We start from the raw sequence: 17,287 nt of genomic DNA, 5'->3' as shown, positions 1-17,287 counted from the left end.
CCCCCCCCGGAGGCAGCAGCTGTCCAGGGCCCTGTGCATTCATCCAGAACACGCCTCGCAGAAGCTTGGGGTACCTTTGCAGAGCTCAGCTTGAAGGCTGAGTCATAAGTTGGCAGAGAACTACCCCACCCCCACGCACCGGGCGGATTAGGGAAGGAGACACGTTCATGAGGGAGGAGCACATGTGATGGGGCCTGAGCAGGTGCAGCCGCCTGCCTCCGAGAGGCCCCGGGGAACAGCCGGACTTGCCACCATTCTGGAAGGCTACACCCTAACACTACTCTGCTACTGAGAGGAACAGAATTTGTTCCCCCACATTTTCAGCAAGGCCAAGCAGTTGGAGCCAGGGTGGCCCAACGGATCTGCCATATTGTTTCTGGGACCAAAATTCACCCGCCAGCATCCGGTAGACTTGTGGTGTTGGTGGCATAGACACAGACTTGTAGGGATGTTGAGGCAGAAACTTAAATTGTATATGATGAGGATATAACAGTGAAGATTTCATCAAGATATCCTTGTAAACATAGCTGCTGAGATAAGAGACGGAGCCTGGAGTTTTCACATTGAGGCTTGTGAGGCCCTTGAATCACCTGCCAAGCCCTTGTGCCTGGGACTCTGCTGGACAGTGGAACCTGGTTGACACATCTGGAAGGATCTTTGTCGGGGACAGTTTCACCCTTTGCTTCTTGCTTTCATACACTCCCACAGTGAACAGATAGACCTCTGACTGACCAGCATTGAGATTCCACAGTCATTCGTCTCACTACCTCTAGCTTCCTTGGGAAAAGCAGATCGATTCCTTCATCTGTCAATCCCCGTGTGTGCCTAGGAGAAGGCCCTCTTGAACAATCCGCCCCCTGCCCCCCACCCTGTGTGCGGCTGTGTGGCAGTCAGAGTCACATAATCATCCCCACACAGCTTTGCCCCAAGTCCCGCTGTGTGACGTGTTCTGCATTGAGGGTATTGCTTTCCCCACACTGATAGAGGTTTGTGTGGGGGAGCGATTCCCATGATTCTGAAGCCCAGTGAACGAGCATGCTGTTCCCTCCCTCTTGCAGGAATGCTGCGTGGGCTTTGGTGTGTTTTGGGGATTGCCACGTCTGGTCTCTGGTGTGTAAGATTCCGTGAGCCGTGAAGAAGACCCAGAGCCTTGAGAGCAGGGGCCCAGAGGCATGGCCCTTTGTGCCCAAGTGGACACTGCTGTGGTGCTGTTCACAGTAGCCGGAGGTGGAAGCAACCCAAGTGCCCGTCAGGGCTGTAGTGATGGATAAGCAACCAGCCCCAGGCACTCAGTCCCTGCCTCTGTGGCTGGCAGCCTGACCCTCACAGAAGGGGACAGTAGAATAAACCAGAGCCTATAGACAGACTGGGGGTAGGGGTGTCACTGGAGGGTGCTGGCTGTCGTCTGAGGGTGAAGGGCCCAGGGGGATGGTGGTGACAGGTGTCACTGTCACTTGAGATGACTACAAGGCTTACTGATTATGTTTTTACCAAGTAAAAGTGCACTGCTGCGCAGGTCTGAGAGCTGCACCCCGGACGGGGCGCTGACAAGTATGGGGTGAGACCGGCCCTTAGCCAGCCGGGCAGGGCTGTCGTGAGCTTGTTTTCTTCAAAGGAAGGACCATGCCCACTCCTCATTTGCTCAGAGAAAGCCGACTTTGGGGGAAAACCTGCTCCAACCCTATACCCCATGGGGAGGATGGCTTGGTCTTACTGGCCCTGCTGTCACTCGCCTGGGCTTTGGCGGGCAGCGCAGACTACCCTTGAATCTGCCCTGGAAAGGAGGCCCTGCGCAGACCAGCCCCCTCCCCTGCAAGCAGGCAGACAGGTTACTCCCCTTAGGTGACATGTACTGCGGGGCAGCCTGATGGCCCTGGCTCGTCCTGTGTTGTGCACCCCACATTCCTGGGGCAACATGGCCCCTATAATTTGTAGTCCTGGCAGCACCCCTCATCCCCACATTGCTGCTGCAGATGGGCCCTAATTGTGGGGTGGGGGTGGGCAGGGCCACCTTCCCTCATCCACCAGGCACAACCACACTGTGAGCACCCATCCCACCAGTGGACCCTGCCTGTCCCCAAAATGAACTCCTGTGCTTCTGTTCCCGGTGCGTCCCGGCTCTGGGGCCACCAAGGTAGTTGGGCTGCAGCCCAGTCCACAGAGAACCAGTTTTTTGCACTGAGAACAGTAAGCGGGCTCAGATGGCATGTGCCCACCTGTGCCCTGCATTGGGGAGGGTCTAAGGAAGTTCCCCAGGCCAACCCCGCTGCTGGATCCAAGGCGAGTTCCAGGACTGCTCACCACTTGAGACCCCGGGCGCCTTGCTCCTGACTTGGTGTTGGATTGCAGTGGGTTTGAGTGCCAACGCCAGGCACAGCTGGTTGGTGACCAATGGAGGCAAGGTGGGAGGTGACCTGAAACGGTGCCTAATTCCTGGGACCGAGGGCCCGGAGTGGGCAGGGTGAGGTGGCAGAAGGTGTGGATAAGGAGGGTTGTGGGGAGAGCAGGAGGGTCCCTGGTGAACCTAGTGATCTCCAAGTGTGTTTCTGGATTCAGTCTTCCTGGACCACCGCCCCAGCACTGGGATCATCCGGGTCGCAGGCTGGCAGGGAGTCCCTCGGCCAAACCTGCTATGGGATTCGGTTCCCAGAAATCTGGGATCCGGGACATGCTGTCCCTCAAGCACCAGGTGGAGGCTCCCTGAGAGTCCCCAAGGATTGGGATGTGGGAGACAGGAACCCACATCCTGCAGCACCAGGACCTTAGCTGGTGAAAGCTCGAGGGGAGTCCCATGGCCTGCTGTGCTTCCCAATTCGTTTGCAGGGATTAGTCCTCAGGGCCCAGGGACACACCCCCTCCCCACCCCACCCTCCTGCCAGGATTGTAGTGGCCAAGGAGTCCCTGGGAGTCCCTCTGCTGGCTGTGCTCCGGGATTCAGTCTGTCTGGATCGGCACGTGGAACCTGGAACCCAGGACGTTGGGGTCCCATGCCCAGGACCATGACAGCCCAAGGCTAGGGTGCAGCCCCTCAGCCACACTGTCCTGGGATTCGGTCTGTGGGATCCCCGAGATTGTATCAGGCTGAAGTTTGTGTGCAGCCTCTGGGGCAGCAGTGTGCGCAGATCCGGAATGTGGGGGTCTTGGGCGCCAGGACTCCTTGTTGGCACACTGTCTCGTGGGGAGCTCCTAGGACCCCTTCCTGTCTGCTCTTGGAGGCTGGGCGGAGCTCCGAGATCTCAGAGAAGACGCCCTGTGAAAGCCGAAAGCCTGAGGGTGGGGCTCAGGGGCCAGCAGGGCCATCCACATGCTTTTTGCTCTGCCTGCCACTGTGAGGATGATGGTCAGACACTCAAAGGGAGCCCTCTGCCGCCCGCCTCCACCGTGTAGGGGTGTGCCACACTGCTGCACTCCTCTGCAGTTCCCACTCAGGAGGGACTGAGCCACAGTGGTGCTTGGCTGAGGGTGGGGGCATGACCCCAGGGCCGGCGTTGACCTCTGAGCTCTTCATGGTCTCCTACAGAGCAGTGACTACCTTCGGGCCTTGTTTGGGGAACGTCCCAGTGATTCTGGTGCTCATTCAGTGTCGCCCCGCTCCCTCCATCCTGCTGTGCCACTGGTGGCTCAGTGGCTCCAGGGATAGCCCCCACTGGCAGAACCAGGCCGCATCACCACCCCTTCTCAGATGCCATCTCCCTGGCTTGGCTCTGCTGCATAAGCAAAGGCGACTTTCTTTTCTTCACCTAACAGACATCTGTAGAGTGTGCCGCTCGGAAGGGACCCCGGAGAAGCCCCTGTATCACCCTTGTGTCTGCACTGGCAGTATTAAGTTCATCCACCAAGAATGGTGAGTACGCCTTCCACAAACTCCCCCACCACGGCTGGGGGCCCTGTGGGGAGGAGAGATTGCTGCGTGGTCCCTTGGGGTTGTGTTTGAGAGCTGAAACTGCCCAGCCACAATCGAATTCCACCCCTGTCCTTGGGCCACCTGGCCTCCAGCTGCCTGGCTCCTGTTTGATCACACCTGCTGGAACAAAGCTCAGCTGGGGGTCGGTGCAGGTGTGGTTTTCCCAGGCTGACCCTGTAGTGCTTGTTCTCCATGCTGCATGCCGGGTACCCTCAACTGATCCTCCCCGAGAGATGCTGGGTGGTGCTGGGCAGAGGCTGAGGCATTGCAGAGGTGGTTCTGGGGGTGCAGCCAGGAAGGGCCGAGGTGGCCCTTCAAACACCAGCGACAACGACGACGATGGTCAATGTGACAGTCCAGTGGTCAGAGGTGGGCGGCACGTAAGTGTTGCAGAAAGACAGAGCAGAGGAGTGCTTTTCTACGGGCCCTCGCCAGGTCTTTGTGAAGCACCCAGCGGCAGTGTCCACACTTGTCGCCCATGTCTCTTGAGCCATTCGTGCAGATTGTTGGAGCTGTCTACGCAACTGCTGTCTACGCAATCACTGATAACACCACAAAATAGCACTTAAAAAGAAAAAAGGGAAAAAATCTCACTTTTAAGTAAATAAAAAGATAGATTAGGAACTAGATACTAACCATTTAATTGCTTTCGTTTTATTCTCTTCTGTATTATCTTTTCATATTAAGTAATTTATTTTCGTTAAACCCTTCTTTATGATCCCCCCTCCCCCAAATTCAAATATAATCTAGTTGTATCACTCACTCAAAATACGAGTAGGAGTTGAATGTGAGTGAGTGAGTGCACTTTTCCTTGAATGTTGGGTTACGATTGCAGGATGATAGATGTTGGGGAGGGCGGCCGTTATTTTCTTGGCCCCTCACCTGTAAACACCATTTCAATCCCTGTGTCCAGATCCTGTAGCTTGTTTGTGATTTCTGGGTATGTTAATGTGAACATTGTGCTGTTGTCGTCTCATACAACGTGAGGCTTGTGTGAAGCTAACGAAGGAAACCCTGGTCTCCCTGCAGCTTGGTCCAGTGGCTGAAGCACAGCAGGAAAGAGTACTGTGAGCTGTGCAAACACAGATTCGCCTTCACACCAAGTAAGTCCTGTGGGGCTGCGCTCCGGTGGTCGCCCTCTGCTGGCTGGAACGTGCACTGTAGACGGGTACAAGCAGCTTGAAAGCAAATACTTTCAGCTCATGTTGTCTTGCGTGATGACGGAAAGTATTACCACTTCCTGTGGTAAAAGTGCTGTTAGAAGCTACATGTCAGAGTACCCGCACACTGTTGTGTAAGATTTGTGTATGTGCGGGGTGGGGTGGGGAGAGGGCTTCTGTTCTCTTGGGGAGCCCCAGTGACACTGTCCATGTGTTCTGCTGCTGCCCAGAGTGGGTGGTCCAAGCACAGGGACTGCTCTCTGCAGGAGAGAGCTGGCAGTCTGCTTCTGGAAACCCTGTCGGGCACTTTCACTCTGTGCTCACTGTGGCTTACACGTTGGGCTGCGGTTTGAATCTACCGGCCGCCCCTTGGAAGAAAGACGAGGCTTGCTGGTGTCATAAAACGTTATAATCTTGGAAACGCACAGGGGCAGTTCAGCTCTGCCCTGTGGGGTCACTGTGGGTGAGACCAGCTCAACAGCGTGGATTTGCTTCTCGTGCTTTGATTTTTTTTTAAATTCAAACATATTCAAGGATGTGATGTGCCCACCTGTGTCCCTCACTCAGTCTCTGGTGGTCCACTCCCTTGTCCTGCCTGTGCTGCCCCTTCTGTAACAGATTACTGTGACAACGTGTCCCCTAGTGGAGAATGACACTTGCTCTCATCACAGCCCTGCCCCCGGTCATACCTAGTTACATTGTCCCGGTTGGAAGAATTAAAAATAAAAAAGTCAGCTTGAAATTGGCACTTTACTGAAACTTACTTTTCAGGCCAACATTTGGTAACCTATGGTAAATATTTTGGTTGATAGTGAATGCTTGATGCTTTGCAAGTATTCACCATTTTCTATTTTTAATTCCTGAGCCTACTGAGTGATATTTAATATTGTTCATCTGAAATAAGTCAGGGGTCCACTGACAGAGGGTTAAGAATTTGAAGCTTTCCCTTCATTTTGGAGTGCAAGTATATCCCCCTCCCTGCTGACAGTTGTTCATGCTCTCTCTCTCGCTCTCTCCCGCTCTCGCTCTCTCGCTCTCTCGCTCTCTGTTAGCATCTTGGTGTGGTTCATTGTTAGCTGCCCTCAATCTGCTTTCGCTCTCTGAGACCACAGAGTAAACACTGCCCAGGCCGGCGCCAGCCTGGCCATTGACTCGGTGGCTGCAACCGTGGGCTCAGGCATAACAACAGAGGCACTCCATCTCTTCAAGGGCCTTCCGCTTTTTCACTGCCCTCTACCGAACGTCATGTCCTTCTCCAGGGACTGGGCTCTCCTGATGACGTGTCCAAAGTGTCCTCACTTCTTAAGAGCATGCAAGCTGAGTTTCTTCTAAGACAGATTGGTGGGTTCTTTTGGCCGACCATGGCACTGTCAGTAGTTTTCGTCAGCACTGTCATTGAAGAGCATCAATTCTTCTTCCCTCTTCCTTATTCCATGTCCGACTTTCACATGCGTCTGAGGCGGTGGAAAATTCCATGGCTTGTGTGGGTCCGGTGCACCTTGGTCATCAAAGTGCCATCTTTGCTTTTTATCACCTTCAAGGGGTCTCTGGCAGCACATTGGCATGGTACACTGTGTCCTTTGATCTCTTGACCGAACGTTGATTATGAATGCAAGTAAAGTGAAATCCTTGACGGCTCCCATCTTCTCTCCATTGAGCACAGTGTGACTGGTGGTCCCGGTGGGAGTCTCGGGTCTTTTTTCCTCGGAGTCGTGGTCCACGTCATCGGAAGCGCCTCAGGTCCTCCTCCCTCTGAGCAGTTGTCAGTGAGCCTGCCTCCATGGTCCCCAGTGCCCTCAGAGCCCCAGAGGTTGAGCTGGCGATAGTCGTGATGCTTACTGCGTGCGTTTCAGGAGGCAGCCCCCCACCCCTGAAGGTTTGGGGCCACGCTTCTTCGAGAGGTGGGAGATGTCCACTGACCCTTGGGATCGCAGTTTTGTGCTGGACTTTGCAGGTGGGAGCCGGCCATGGTCCCGCGCTGCTTGCTTCTGGCCAGCGTGGCCCAGCCCTGGGCCAGACGGCACTGTGCAGGCCGGCCCGAGGTGCCCTCTGGGTGAAGACTCGCTCGCCTTCGCTCCTGTTTGCTGTCCCCAGCCTCTGTCGTCGTCGGGGAAACCAGGGTGTGGCCCCCGCTGGCCCATGTGCACAGGACTTAGGGATCCTGTGGGTCGTTGCTGCTGACCCACCCACCCTGAGTCCATGGGGGAGCCTGTCTGGTGGCTGTTGCGTGCAAGGGCACCCGTTACTACTTGTCGGCTCACATGCCTGCTGCCCAGTGACATGCGTGCTGGTTTCCAAGCTGACATCACACACATGTTTCTTCTTACAGTTTACTCCCCAGATATGCCCTCTCGGCTTCCCATTCAGGACATCTTTGCTGGACTGGTGACGAGTATTGGCACTGCGATTCGCTACTGGTTCCACTACACACTGGTGGCCTTTGCCTGGCTGGGAGTCGTCCCACTCACTGCCTGTGAGTCCCTCCCCCGCCCCCGGGACAGGAGTGGTGTGGAACCTTGCCGTGGAGGGATTTGATGTAATGCAGTTAGTCACTCAGGAAAGCCTCACTGTAAACAAAGCAGCACCCACATCCATAGATCCTTCTAATACAGTGGTTCTCAACTTGTGGGTCTCGACCCCTCTGGTGGTCGAGTGACCGTTTCACAGGGGTTGCCTAAGACCTTCGGAAAACATATTTCCGATGGTCCTAGGAACCGAGATACCGCTCCTCTGTCTCCAGGCAGATCCGCCCACTTGCAGATCCGCCCATGTACGAGTACCGGTGTGAAGACTTTTCCCCATGCTACACAATGCTTCAAGACAAAATTTCATTTATTTGTCATTAGAAATCACTATTTCACAATCTATAATTACATATTGTTTTTGTGATGAATTACTGTGCTTTTATTATGTTCAATTTATAACAATGAAAATACATCCTGCATAGCAGATATTTCGATTGCGAATCATAACAGTAGCAAAATGACAGTTTTGAAGTAGCAACGAAAATAATTGTTGGGGGTCACCAGAACATGAGGAACTGCATTAAAGGGCCGCAGTATTAGGAAGGTTGAGAACCACTGTTGCACTAGGTCCACTTCCTTGAAGGCGAGCTGCAGAGCTTTGCGCTGGCAGCGCAGCAGTGCAGGAAGGAGTGAAAGAGCAAGGCAAATCAAAGCACTCTGCGGAACAACACGGCTTATCCCCCATGGGTTCTAGAGCTTTCACCCCCAGCCCTGTTTCCTCCCTGAAGACACACTATACCCCTTGTGGCGGTGAGTGCTCTGTGTGGCTGCAGGGCTTGGCTTGCAGGAGCACCCCCCTGGCTGCTGGCTCCTCCTGGGCTCACCATTGTCTGGAAGGCTGGAGGTGGATAAGCGGCCCACAGGCCAGTCTGGTGAAAGCACAAAGACTTCCACCACCACCCCACCACCCCGCCCGCCCCGAGCTAGTTGATTTGCCTCGGAAACTAAAATCAATTCAGCTCGCGCACCCCTGGAAGTGAGAATCAAATTACACTGAGGCCATGCAGTGTAGGAGAGAGCCCTGGGGCTCTCCTCTGTGAGGGGCAGCAGCTGTCGCCCCAAAAGTTCCACTAGATAGGGGGATGATGGAGATGGGAGGTAGCGGGAGAGCTGGCGGAGTGGCAGGACTTCCCCCATGGCTGCCAGTTCAGACTCCCCCCGCAGCTCAGTCCCACAGGCAGGACGCAGGCTCATGGCCTGCTGTGCTGCCGGGTGCTGTTGCGCCTTCCCAGGGAGGCGTGCCTCACACCGGTCAAAGGTGGCTCCGGGGCCAAGCCTGCGGTCCACATGGAGTATGCACCAAGCTCGAATACCGCTCAGCCAGCCAGGACGCTCCCCAGAGCCTCCAGGTCAGCCGAGAGACTCCAGGACCCAGCACCCTTACCTTAAGTCACAGGGCCGGCTTTGAGACTGCCCCATAGGTTAGGGCGAGAGAAATGACCCCCTGCCCCCACCCCCCTTCTCAACTCCATGCAGACGCCCTGGGAGTCCCCAGAGCTGGGCAGAGGATGTCACTAGCTGCTTCCAGGTGGCTGTGTGCAGTCATGAGACCCGCGAGGCAGCAGCCACCTGGGTGTCCAGCGGAGTCCCAGGGCTCATCCCGGCACCCGGCATTCCCACCGGTTCTGGTTCTCAGTGAGGCACCGATGGGCAGGCCTCTGGGGGCGCAGGGCCATGTTTCGGTGGGTGGGGGCCAAGAGCTCCCTGCACGCACGCCTCCTGCCAGGACGTCCTCACCCTCGGGGCCAGCTCTGGAGCAAACCGGTGTCTGGAAGGTTCTTGGTCCCCAAACTCCTCCCTCTCGTCCTGTGGGAGGGTTAGTTGTGGCCAGATTTTCCCTCCACAAGCATCTAAGCTCATTCAATTTAAAAACAAGTAAAAGTTCTTTAGAAACTAATCCTTAAAATTCATGGAATATGTGTTCACCATCATTTGCTGATGTTATTTATGCTCCACCATGCATTTTAAGGGTTAGCACTTTGACAATCGGACTTGCAAAAGCCAAATGCTAGCCCCCGGCCCCCTTCCTTCCCCGCTGGCGAGCACAGTGACCTCTGCTCCCTCTCTTGTGCAGGCCGCATCTACAAGTGCTTGTTCACCGGCTCTGTGAGCTCCCTGCTGACCCTGCCACTCGACATGCTGTCCACGTGAGTACCCTGCGCACCATCTGTGGCCTTTCCCAATTTCTCTACCCAGCTGCTCTGGACAGAGCAGATGCATCTGGGCAAGGACGCCTTTACGGGGGTGGGTGGCAGCTCCGAGCCCCATAGCAGGCTGAGCCGTCTCTGTTACTGCATGGACATGGGACAGGGGAACTCAAAGGGGGGTTTTAAATGCTTTGAGACTCTGGATTTGACATGAGTCTCATGGTTGTGTTTTCTCGGGAGGAGTTGGCACCGGCGTCCTTCTTTCCCGACACAAGTGCTTAACCAGACCTGATCGCCCACCCACCAGCCGGAGGGAGCTCTCGTCAGGGCCCTGTGTCAGGACAGCCGTGGGGTTCTCGGCCACAAAGTGTCCCTGTGTTGGGGCGGGCCTAACAAACCACTGGTCGGTGTTCCATCTGCCCCTGGCAGTTGTGAGTGTAGCCGAGACGGAGCACTGCATCGGAAGTTGCCTGGTTCTGTGTGCCTTGATCTCGTGTCTGGAGTGAGACCGGCCCTTGAGTAGAGCACCGGTGCTAGCCCGGACCGTCCTCAGAGGGTGTTAGTGTGTCAGGAAGGAGGCTGCCCTCTGGGAGCCCGGGCCACTGCTGGGTGGAGTGGACAGGCCGGCAGGAGGCTACTTCCGGTACTGGTGCCAGGCCTTTAGCTTAGCCGCCTCTGCCCAGAGCAGGGTCAGTGGGAGAGGACAGCTGCCATGCTGCTGCTCTGGCATGAGGCACACACACCTTGACTTCCTGCGGGAGGGGCGTGCCCTAGACATGCCCCTGCGGGTGCTAGCCTGCTGTCGTGAGCACCCCAGGAGCCAGGAGCTCAGACTAGTCTGTGCCTTTCAACCCAGTGTCACGGGGGTGGGGTACAGGCTGCAGTTTCGCAACGAGGGTGCCATGCAGTGATCCCACGTGGTGCAATCTGCATCGCCATAACCGCTTTGGCCAGTCAACCTGGATTGGACACTGTGGCCTCCCTTCCGACAGAGGCCAGCGGTCTCTAGAAGGTGAAGAGAGGGAGCTGCAGGCTCGAGGGGAGGGGCGTGCAGCGGTCAGGCCCAGCCACCCGGGTCCAGAGGGTCTGGAGCCAGAGGCCAGTGTCTCCCAAGGGGACCCAGCCCGGGATTCCTTGGAGGAAGGATAGGAGCCACTCCCTGCAGTGCTACCTTTTCCAAAAGCTGCCAGGCATCTCATGTTGTCCGGCATCCTGGGCATGCCGGCAAGGGAGAGCGAAGGGCCGGCTGCTGGGAGCGAGCAGGCTGGAGCCTGCAGGAGGGCAGGACGCTGTTGGGCTCTCACGGCCAGTGGCCGGGCTGCTGCTATGCCGGAGTGGTTTCCCTCGGTGGGGCAGGTTCCTGGTGAGTCCAGCACTGAACGAGGGGCCCTGACGCCGAGCCTTCTCTCTCCAGGGAGAACCTGCTGGCCGACTGCCTGCAGGGCTGCTTCGTGGTCACCTGCACGCTCTGCGCCTTCATCAGCCTGGTGTGGCTGCGTGAGCAGATCGTCCATGGGGGTGCTCCCATCTGGTTGGAACACGCAGCGCCCCCCTTCAACGCTGCAGGGCACCACCAGCACGAGGTGATGCCACCCCTTGGGGCGAGAGTTGGGGGAGGAGATGACAAGAAGTATGAAAAGCTTAAAGGACCGTTCTTGGGCAGAGTTTTCTGGGAAGACTCACACCCTGATGAGGCTGTTTCTTCTCATGGATAGCCAGCCCCTCTGGGCGGCTTCCAAGTGGGAGAAGCAGGCCTCCATGGTGTGTGTTCTTAAATGCCCAGTATGTAAGTGAGCTGTCTAGCAGGCTCTCCACAGGCAGGAGGGCCCTGCTCACCCCACCCCTACATTCTCCATAAGCATACACCTTCAGTGTGGTCTGAGGGGGCCCCAGGGCCCACGCTTCCCTGCTGAACCAGGCATGGAGAGCCATCTGGTCCTCACTGTGTCTGTGAAGGGTTACAGTGCCGAGTGCAAGGTGGTCAGGTTGGCACATGGGAACCCTTAGGTCCCCCTCCCCATGAGTGCCCGCCCACCAGAGGAGGGCTCTGAGGGACTGCGCCTCTTTTAGAGAAGGTGCCCTTCAGTGCACTGAGACAAGTCCTCTAAACTTGCAGGCCCTTCTGCCTTTCCAGGCGCCAGCAGGAGGGAATGGAGCCGAGAACGGTGCCGCCCCCGACCAACCAGCCAACCCACCCGCTGATAACAACGCAGTGGTGGGGGAGAACCCTGATGCTCAGGATGGGCAGGCCGAGGAGGAGGGGGATGAGGAGGAAGACGATGCTGGTGTGGAGGACGCCGCCGAGGCCAACAACGGGGCCCCTGGTGAGGCTGCCTCGCACCCGCCTTACTCTGGCTGGAAGGGGGGCCAGGCTCAGTGGCTGGGTGTCCTTGACTTTGAAGCATGTGCATGGCCACAGGGAGCATCCATGGGGTAGGGGAACTTTTTTGTGCGGATCCTGCTTGCGCAGATGGGTGTGACAGGGCTGTTGGCAGGAAGGCCCCACTGTCTCAGGAAGTGCTGGGAAGTGGAGAGCTCCCGTGGCTTCCCTCTCTGTCGAGTCAGCAACGTTGACCGTCTCAGAGGCCTTTTGGAAGTGTCTACAGCACGTTGCCCTGAGACTCTGGCTCGGACTCAGATCCAGAATGGTGCCAGCCACCCTGCACCTGCCCCTCACGGCTGCAGGTCCAGGGCGCACTGCTGGGGGCTGGGCTCTCCTGGTGCTGCCGGCCCTACAGCCTATACTGGGGTGAGCAGGTTGCCTTCCGGGCGGGAGGTTCACTGGAGATGTGGGGTGCCGGGCACATGTTCAGATGGTAGGGTCTAGTGAGAAATGGGATCCAGTGTGCATACATTCTGCGTGTGGGGTCCAGTGAGAGGGGGTGTTTGCACATATTTGGGTGGTGGGGTCCAGTGAGAGGGTGGTGGAGTCACTGACTGGGAGGGTACTCCTGAGGAATACGTGGACCAGACCTTGCCCCCACCCACCTACCCATTTAACATGCCTTCTGCTGCCCTGGCTTCTTAGGAGCTGCCGGCACCACCACCCCCCTTCCCCAGTTCTGCTAACCCACATTCTAGCACTTAGCACACCAGCTGCCCCTTGGCCACCGGTTTTCTTGCTCATCTGGCAAGCAGGGAGGCAGACTGAGAAATGGAACAGGCTCTCACTCCCCAGCGGGGCTTGAGGCTCCACGTAGGGGTCTCACCCCCCGCCCCCCTGACACCCCCCCCTTCCCACCCCCCATGTGTATGCAGACGACATGAACTGGAATGCCCTGGAGTGGGACCGTGCTGCCGAGGAGCTCACATGGGAGAGGGTGAGTCGGGGTCCTAGTTCGGGCCTCCTTCCCACTGCACCACACTGCTTTCTCAGTCAGACTGGATGTATGACAGCTAGAACTTGATTTCTGCTGCACCTTCATGTGTGCGGGGCGCGGTAAGGATGTGAGCAGGACTGGGCCCAGCCTCTGTCATCCGACCTGCTGAGCGGGGTGGGCTCTCCTGACGCTGTGGGCTTCCCAGCTGCAGGGCCAGCTCCGTGCTCTAGTAGGTCAGGGCACTTTCCCACCACGTTACCCCCTTCTGTCCTGAGCCCCGACCGGCCCCCATGTGACCCAAGATAGACCTTCTTGTAATTGTGGGCCCTAGAGCCGGAGACATGGTATATGAGGCTTCCACAAACCACCTCTGGCCCTATCCTGCTGGGCAGGGAGGTGAGGGCAGGGCGTGAGGCGTGGGGAGCGGCAGCCCAGAGCCGCAGTGAGCATCGAGCGCCGTCTGCCCGTCCCACAGCCCTTATCACTCTGTCTTCCTTGTAGATGCTGGGACTCGATGGGTCGCTGGTATTCCTGGTACGTGGCCGTCCTCTTAACAGCAGAGCTGACTCTCATCCTTGGTGGCACGGGGCCTTCACATGTGCCCTGCTTGCTGCCACCTTGGTGTGTGGTCAGTGCCCTTTAGTGTTTGGTTACACAGTACGTTGAAGTAAGTGTGTTTGAGTATTAAACATGCTGGAGAAGTGAGCTCTGTGTAAAGAGGACACTATCATTACACACTTGCAGTTTTTAAAAGAAAGTTAGATTTCCCCACTGATAGCCAGGAAGGGCCCTTGTCTCCTTTCGAGACGGGTGAGTGTCTGGGAACTGCTCCAAGATGGAGCAGATGCTGCCCTCGGCACCTGGGCTCCCCGCCCAAGGACTGTCTCCTGGCGGTCCCTGTGCACAGGCCCTCGGCTCCCTGCTCACCTCTCTCCCTTTGGAGCCATCTGGAGTCACTGCTTTCAGTGGAAGCAGCCAGCATTTCTGGAAATCTGTATCTGCGGTGCTTCTGAAGGGACTGATTCAGGGGGTGAGCTTGAGTTTCCTTAGGATGAGCTTGAGGAAACCCCACTCGGGAAGCTCCCCGTCGTTTCTAGGCCAAACCTTCAGACGGTCCACCTTCCAGTCAGACAAGGGGAGTTGGCCAGCTGGCCACAGGGGGCCACACAGACCCCTTGCTGAGTTCCCCTGCTTCTCTTGCAGGAGCACGTCTTCTGGGTGGTGTCTCTGAACACGCTGTTCATCCTCGTGTTTGGTAAGTGGTGATGGGTCCTGTGTGCACCTCAGCCTCCAGGAGCCCCGGCACGGCCGGTTGGGGCGGTGTCGGTCGCCCGTGGGAACATCGGAAGCAGCAGCAGATCCCCTGGGAATCCTGCTTGGGGAGCCCGGACGCAGGCACTGACTGTCCTAAGTTACTTTGACTGCCCTCGCACTAGAAGCTTCACGCCGACACCCTCACACTGTGGACGTGACATACCTAGGGTACCTGACTAAACTGCCCTGTTGCTGACAGTGTCCTGGGTGCTGCTTGTCCCTCAGCGGTGGCAGACGTGGAGGGGGTGTCTGTGTGACGAGCCTGGGCTGCTGGTGGTGCTGTCGGTGTGTTCCCTGGGGTGCTCCTGCCCCTGCTGCCTGCAGATCTCCTCATACTGACTGTGCCCACGGAGAGGACTGCCCCTCCTAGAGCCCGCTGGGTGCCCTGGACGTGGCATTGAGGTTGCCCTTGGCTCTTCCCTTACAGCCTTTTGTCCTTACCACATTGGTCACTTCTCCCTGGTTGGTCTGGGATTTGAAGAGCACGTAAGTAGGGTGCTGCACACCTCTGCCTCCCCGTATGCCTTCCCATCAGCCCTGTCCACACGGACTAGTGAGGGCCACGCCACACTGCCCACTTCCTGCTCCTGGCAGCCCCACCGAGTGCGGTCCCTCACAGCAATTTGCCCGTGAGGCCAACAGCCTCTCCTCAGGGCGGCCCCGGGGTTTGCTCAGCATCCTCCTGACTTGCCAATTCCCCACCCCCTCCAGGACCCTAGAGCAGGGCTCGGCAAACTCAAAGAACCAGCCCTGTCAATTTAAACATCCCTGAAGAGCCTGAACAAACAAATTACAAACAAATGAAATCACTATTATCTAAAGGATTTCCTGTAAGCTTTTCAGTTTCACTTGGAGCCGCATTCATTCAGTAGTACCAGCCGTCCTGAAAGTGCCACGCTCTGCTAACTCCTGGGCCAAAAAGAGCCGGGCCCTGGAGGAAGGGCCCTCAAGCCCTGGCTTTGCTTGTCTTCACCCTGCCCATGGCGGCAGGTGGGGGTGGGCAGGTGAGGGAGGGGCTGAATGGGAAGGCACGCATCTGCAGACTGCCAGCTTTCCAGCCTTTGCCGTGCGAGTGAGACCCGGGACCCAGACAGACCTGCCTGCACGCAGGCCCCTCGGCCCTCTTCCCAGAGGCGGGGGTTCGGGCAGTGCTCTCTCAGAGTCTCGGCCTCTCGCTCTTTGGGCGGGCGCGCAGGCTGGTAGGTGAGATATGGTGTGTCTCTCATGACCGCAGGTCCAGGCGTCTCACTTCGAGGGTCTGATCACCACCATTGTGGGGTACATCCTCTTGGCGATCACCCTGATTATCTGCCACGTATCCTTTAACGAGCCCACGTGTTGCCACGTCCTCTTGGTGCCCAGTGAGGAGGTATCTGTCCAGTGGGCGGGGGCACATCACTGCTGAGTGACACCGGCGCCCTCCCGTGTCCTGGATCTGCCCCGTGCAGCTTTCCTTAACCGGCAACCTAGGGCTTGGCAACTCTGGTGAAATTCCACCGATCCCGCCGCTTGCTGGGCGTCTGCTACATTGTGGTCAAGGTAAATTCATGGTGGGCGGTCCTGTAAGCCCTGCCCACCTGCCCACCCACCCGAAGGTGCCCTGCTCCCCTAACACACTTGCTCTCTGCCAGGTCTCGCTGCTGGTGGTGGTAGAGATTGGTGTGTTCCCGCTCATCTGCGGCTGGTGGCTGGACATCTGCTCCCTGGTAAGCTGGCCCCGTGGTGAGGCGGTGGGGGGCCGGGGCCAAGGGCCTGGCCGGGGGCAGTGAGCGGGGGCTCTTGGCCATGTGCCCTCTGTGAGCATCACAGCCTCAGGTGGCCGATGCTGCTGCTGCAGACACTCCTGGCATGGGCTCTCTGGACTGGAGTCACTGGGGAACTGTTGTCCTTGGTGGGTTCTCAGAAATTCAATAGTGACCACGTATGTGGGGTGCCCCAACTGCTAGGACCACTGCCCTAAGAAACCGGTGTCCATGTTAACCAGGTGCTCAGGATCCCTGGGGCCTTCGGTGGCTGCCAGGGCCCTCCGACCAGCTGCATTCAGGGCTTCGCTGGCCCACACCTGGCTCTCTGGAGCCATCCCCGGGCAGCTCTTGGTCAGCCATCTCTCCTGGCCTCCGAGACTGGCCTATTGTCTGTGTCTTGCTGGAAGCGGGCCGGCCACCTCTCTCCAGCTCCGTCTCCATCTTTGCCCAGGAAATGTTTGACGCCACCCTGAAGGACCGGGAGCTGAGCTTCCAGTCGGCGCCTGGCACCACCATGTTCCTGCACTGGCTGGTGGGCATGGTCTATGTGTTCTACTTTGCCTCCTTCATCCTGCTGCTCAGAGAGGTGGGTCCCATGTGTCCTTGCTACCAGGCCTGCTGAGAGGCACTGTGGCTCGATGGCTTTGCACTGCCTTGCATTGGACACTGAGCAGGCAGTGGGAGGTGGGCAGGGAGAGCAGTGAGCTCCCAGGGGTGAGATGATAGGCTGCTAACTCAAGTCCCAAGTTCAGACGTCAGATGATGCCGAACCCGATGCAGGATCTCGAGCAGGGAGAGCCTTGCTGAGCCTCCTAGATGCTGTAGACATTTCAGATGCAAGTCACCCCTCAAGGAGAGCCCTGCACCTCAGAGCAAGGCCCAGGCATGGGTGGGGGTGAGGGTGAGCCCTGGAGGCCATGCACTGCAGCCTCTCAGTTGGCCAGTGGAGTAGTGTGGCTGTGGGCCAGGAGGTGATTTCTACTGCGTCCTTGAGGGCTCAGGCACCCATGCTCCATGACCCCTCACCTCGGGGCAAGGGGATGTTCTGAGCAGACCGCCCCTTGGCTCCTGGGAGCCAAAGGCTGAAGAGCTGGGCACAAGGGGCTCTCTGTCCAGGGCACTGCGCTGTGGGGCGCAGAGACTGCAATCAGGTCTCTCTGTCCAGGGCACTG

General features: G+C 57.6%; 1 protein-coding gene across 1 annotated transcript in view; it reads left to right on the top strand.

Annotated features, from left to right (window-relative positions):
- The window catches only part of MARCHF6 (membrane associated ring-CH-type finger 6), a 54,741-nt gene that overhangs the window by 23,122 nt on the left and 14,332 nt on the right, over positions 1-17,287 (top strand). Inside the window, exons 2-15 of the mRNA XM_004698414.2 lie at positions 3,748-3,844; positions 4,934-5,007; positions 7,394-7,537; positions 9,664-9,736; positions 11,151-11,319; positions 11,871-12,060; positions 12,995-13,056; positions 13,558-13,590; positions 14,260-14,311; positions 14,798-14,856; positions 15,605-15,685; positions 15,841-15,909; positions 16,002-16,076; positions 16,567-16,701. Of these exons, the coding sequence (XP_004698471.1) occupies positions 3,748-3,844; positions 4,934-5,007; positions 7,394-7,537; positions 9,664-9,736; positions 11,151-11,319; positions 11,871-12,060; positions 12,995-13,056; positions 13,558-13,590; positions 14,260-14,311; positions 14,798-14,856; positions 15,605-15,685; positions 15,841-15,909; positions 16,002-16,076; positions 16,567-16,701 (1,313 nt within the window). The remainder of the gene's footprint in view (positions 1-3,747; positions 3,845-4,933; positions 5,008-7,393; positions 7,538-9,663; positions 9,737-11,150; positions 11,320-11,870; positions 12,061-12,994; positions 13,057-13,557; positions 13,591-14,259; positions 14,312-14,797; positions 14,857-15,604; positions 15,686-15,840; positions 15,910-16,001; positions 16,077-16,566; positions 16,702-17,287) is intronic.

Source organism: Echinops telfairi, unplaced genomic scaffold (genome assembly GCF_000313985.2).
Source record: "Echinops telfairi isolate 266 unplaced genomic scaffold, ASM31398v2 ScPeMD7_7469;HRSCAF=8507_1, whole genome shotgun sequence".
Classification (NCBI taxonomy): domain Eukaryota; kingdom Metazoa; phylum Chordata; class Mammalia; order Afrosoricida; family Tenrecidae; genus Echinops; species Echinops telfairi.
The sequence above is the reverse complement of the archived record's forward strand: the minus strand, read 5'-3'. Positions and strand labels throughout refer to the sequence as shown.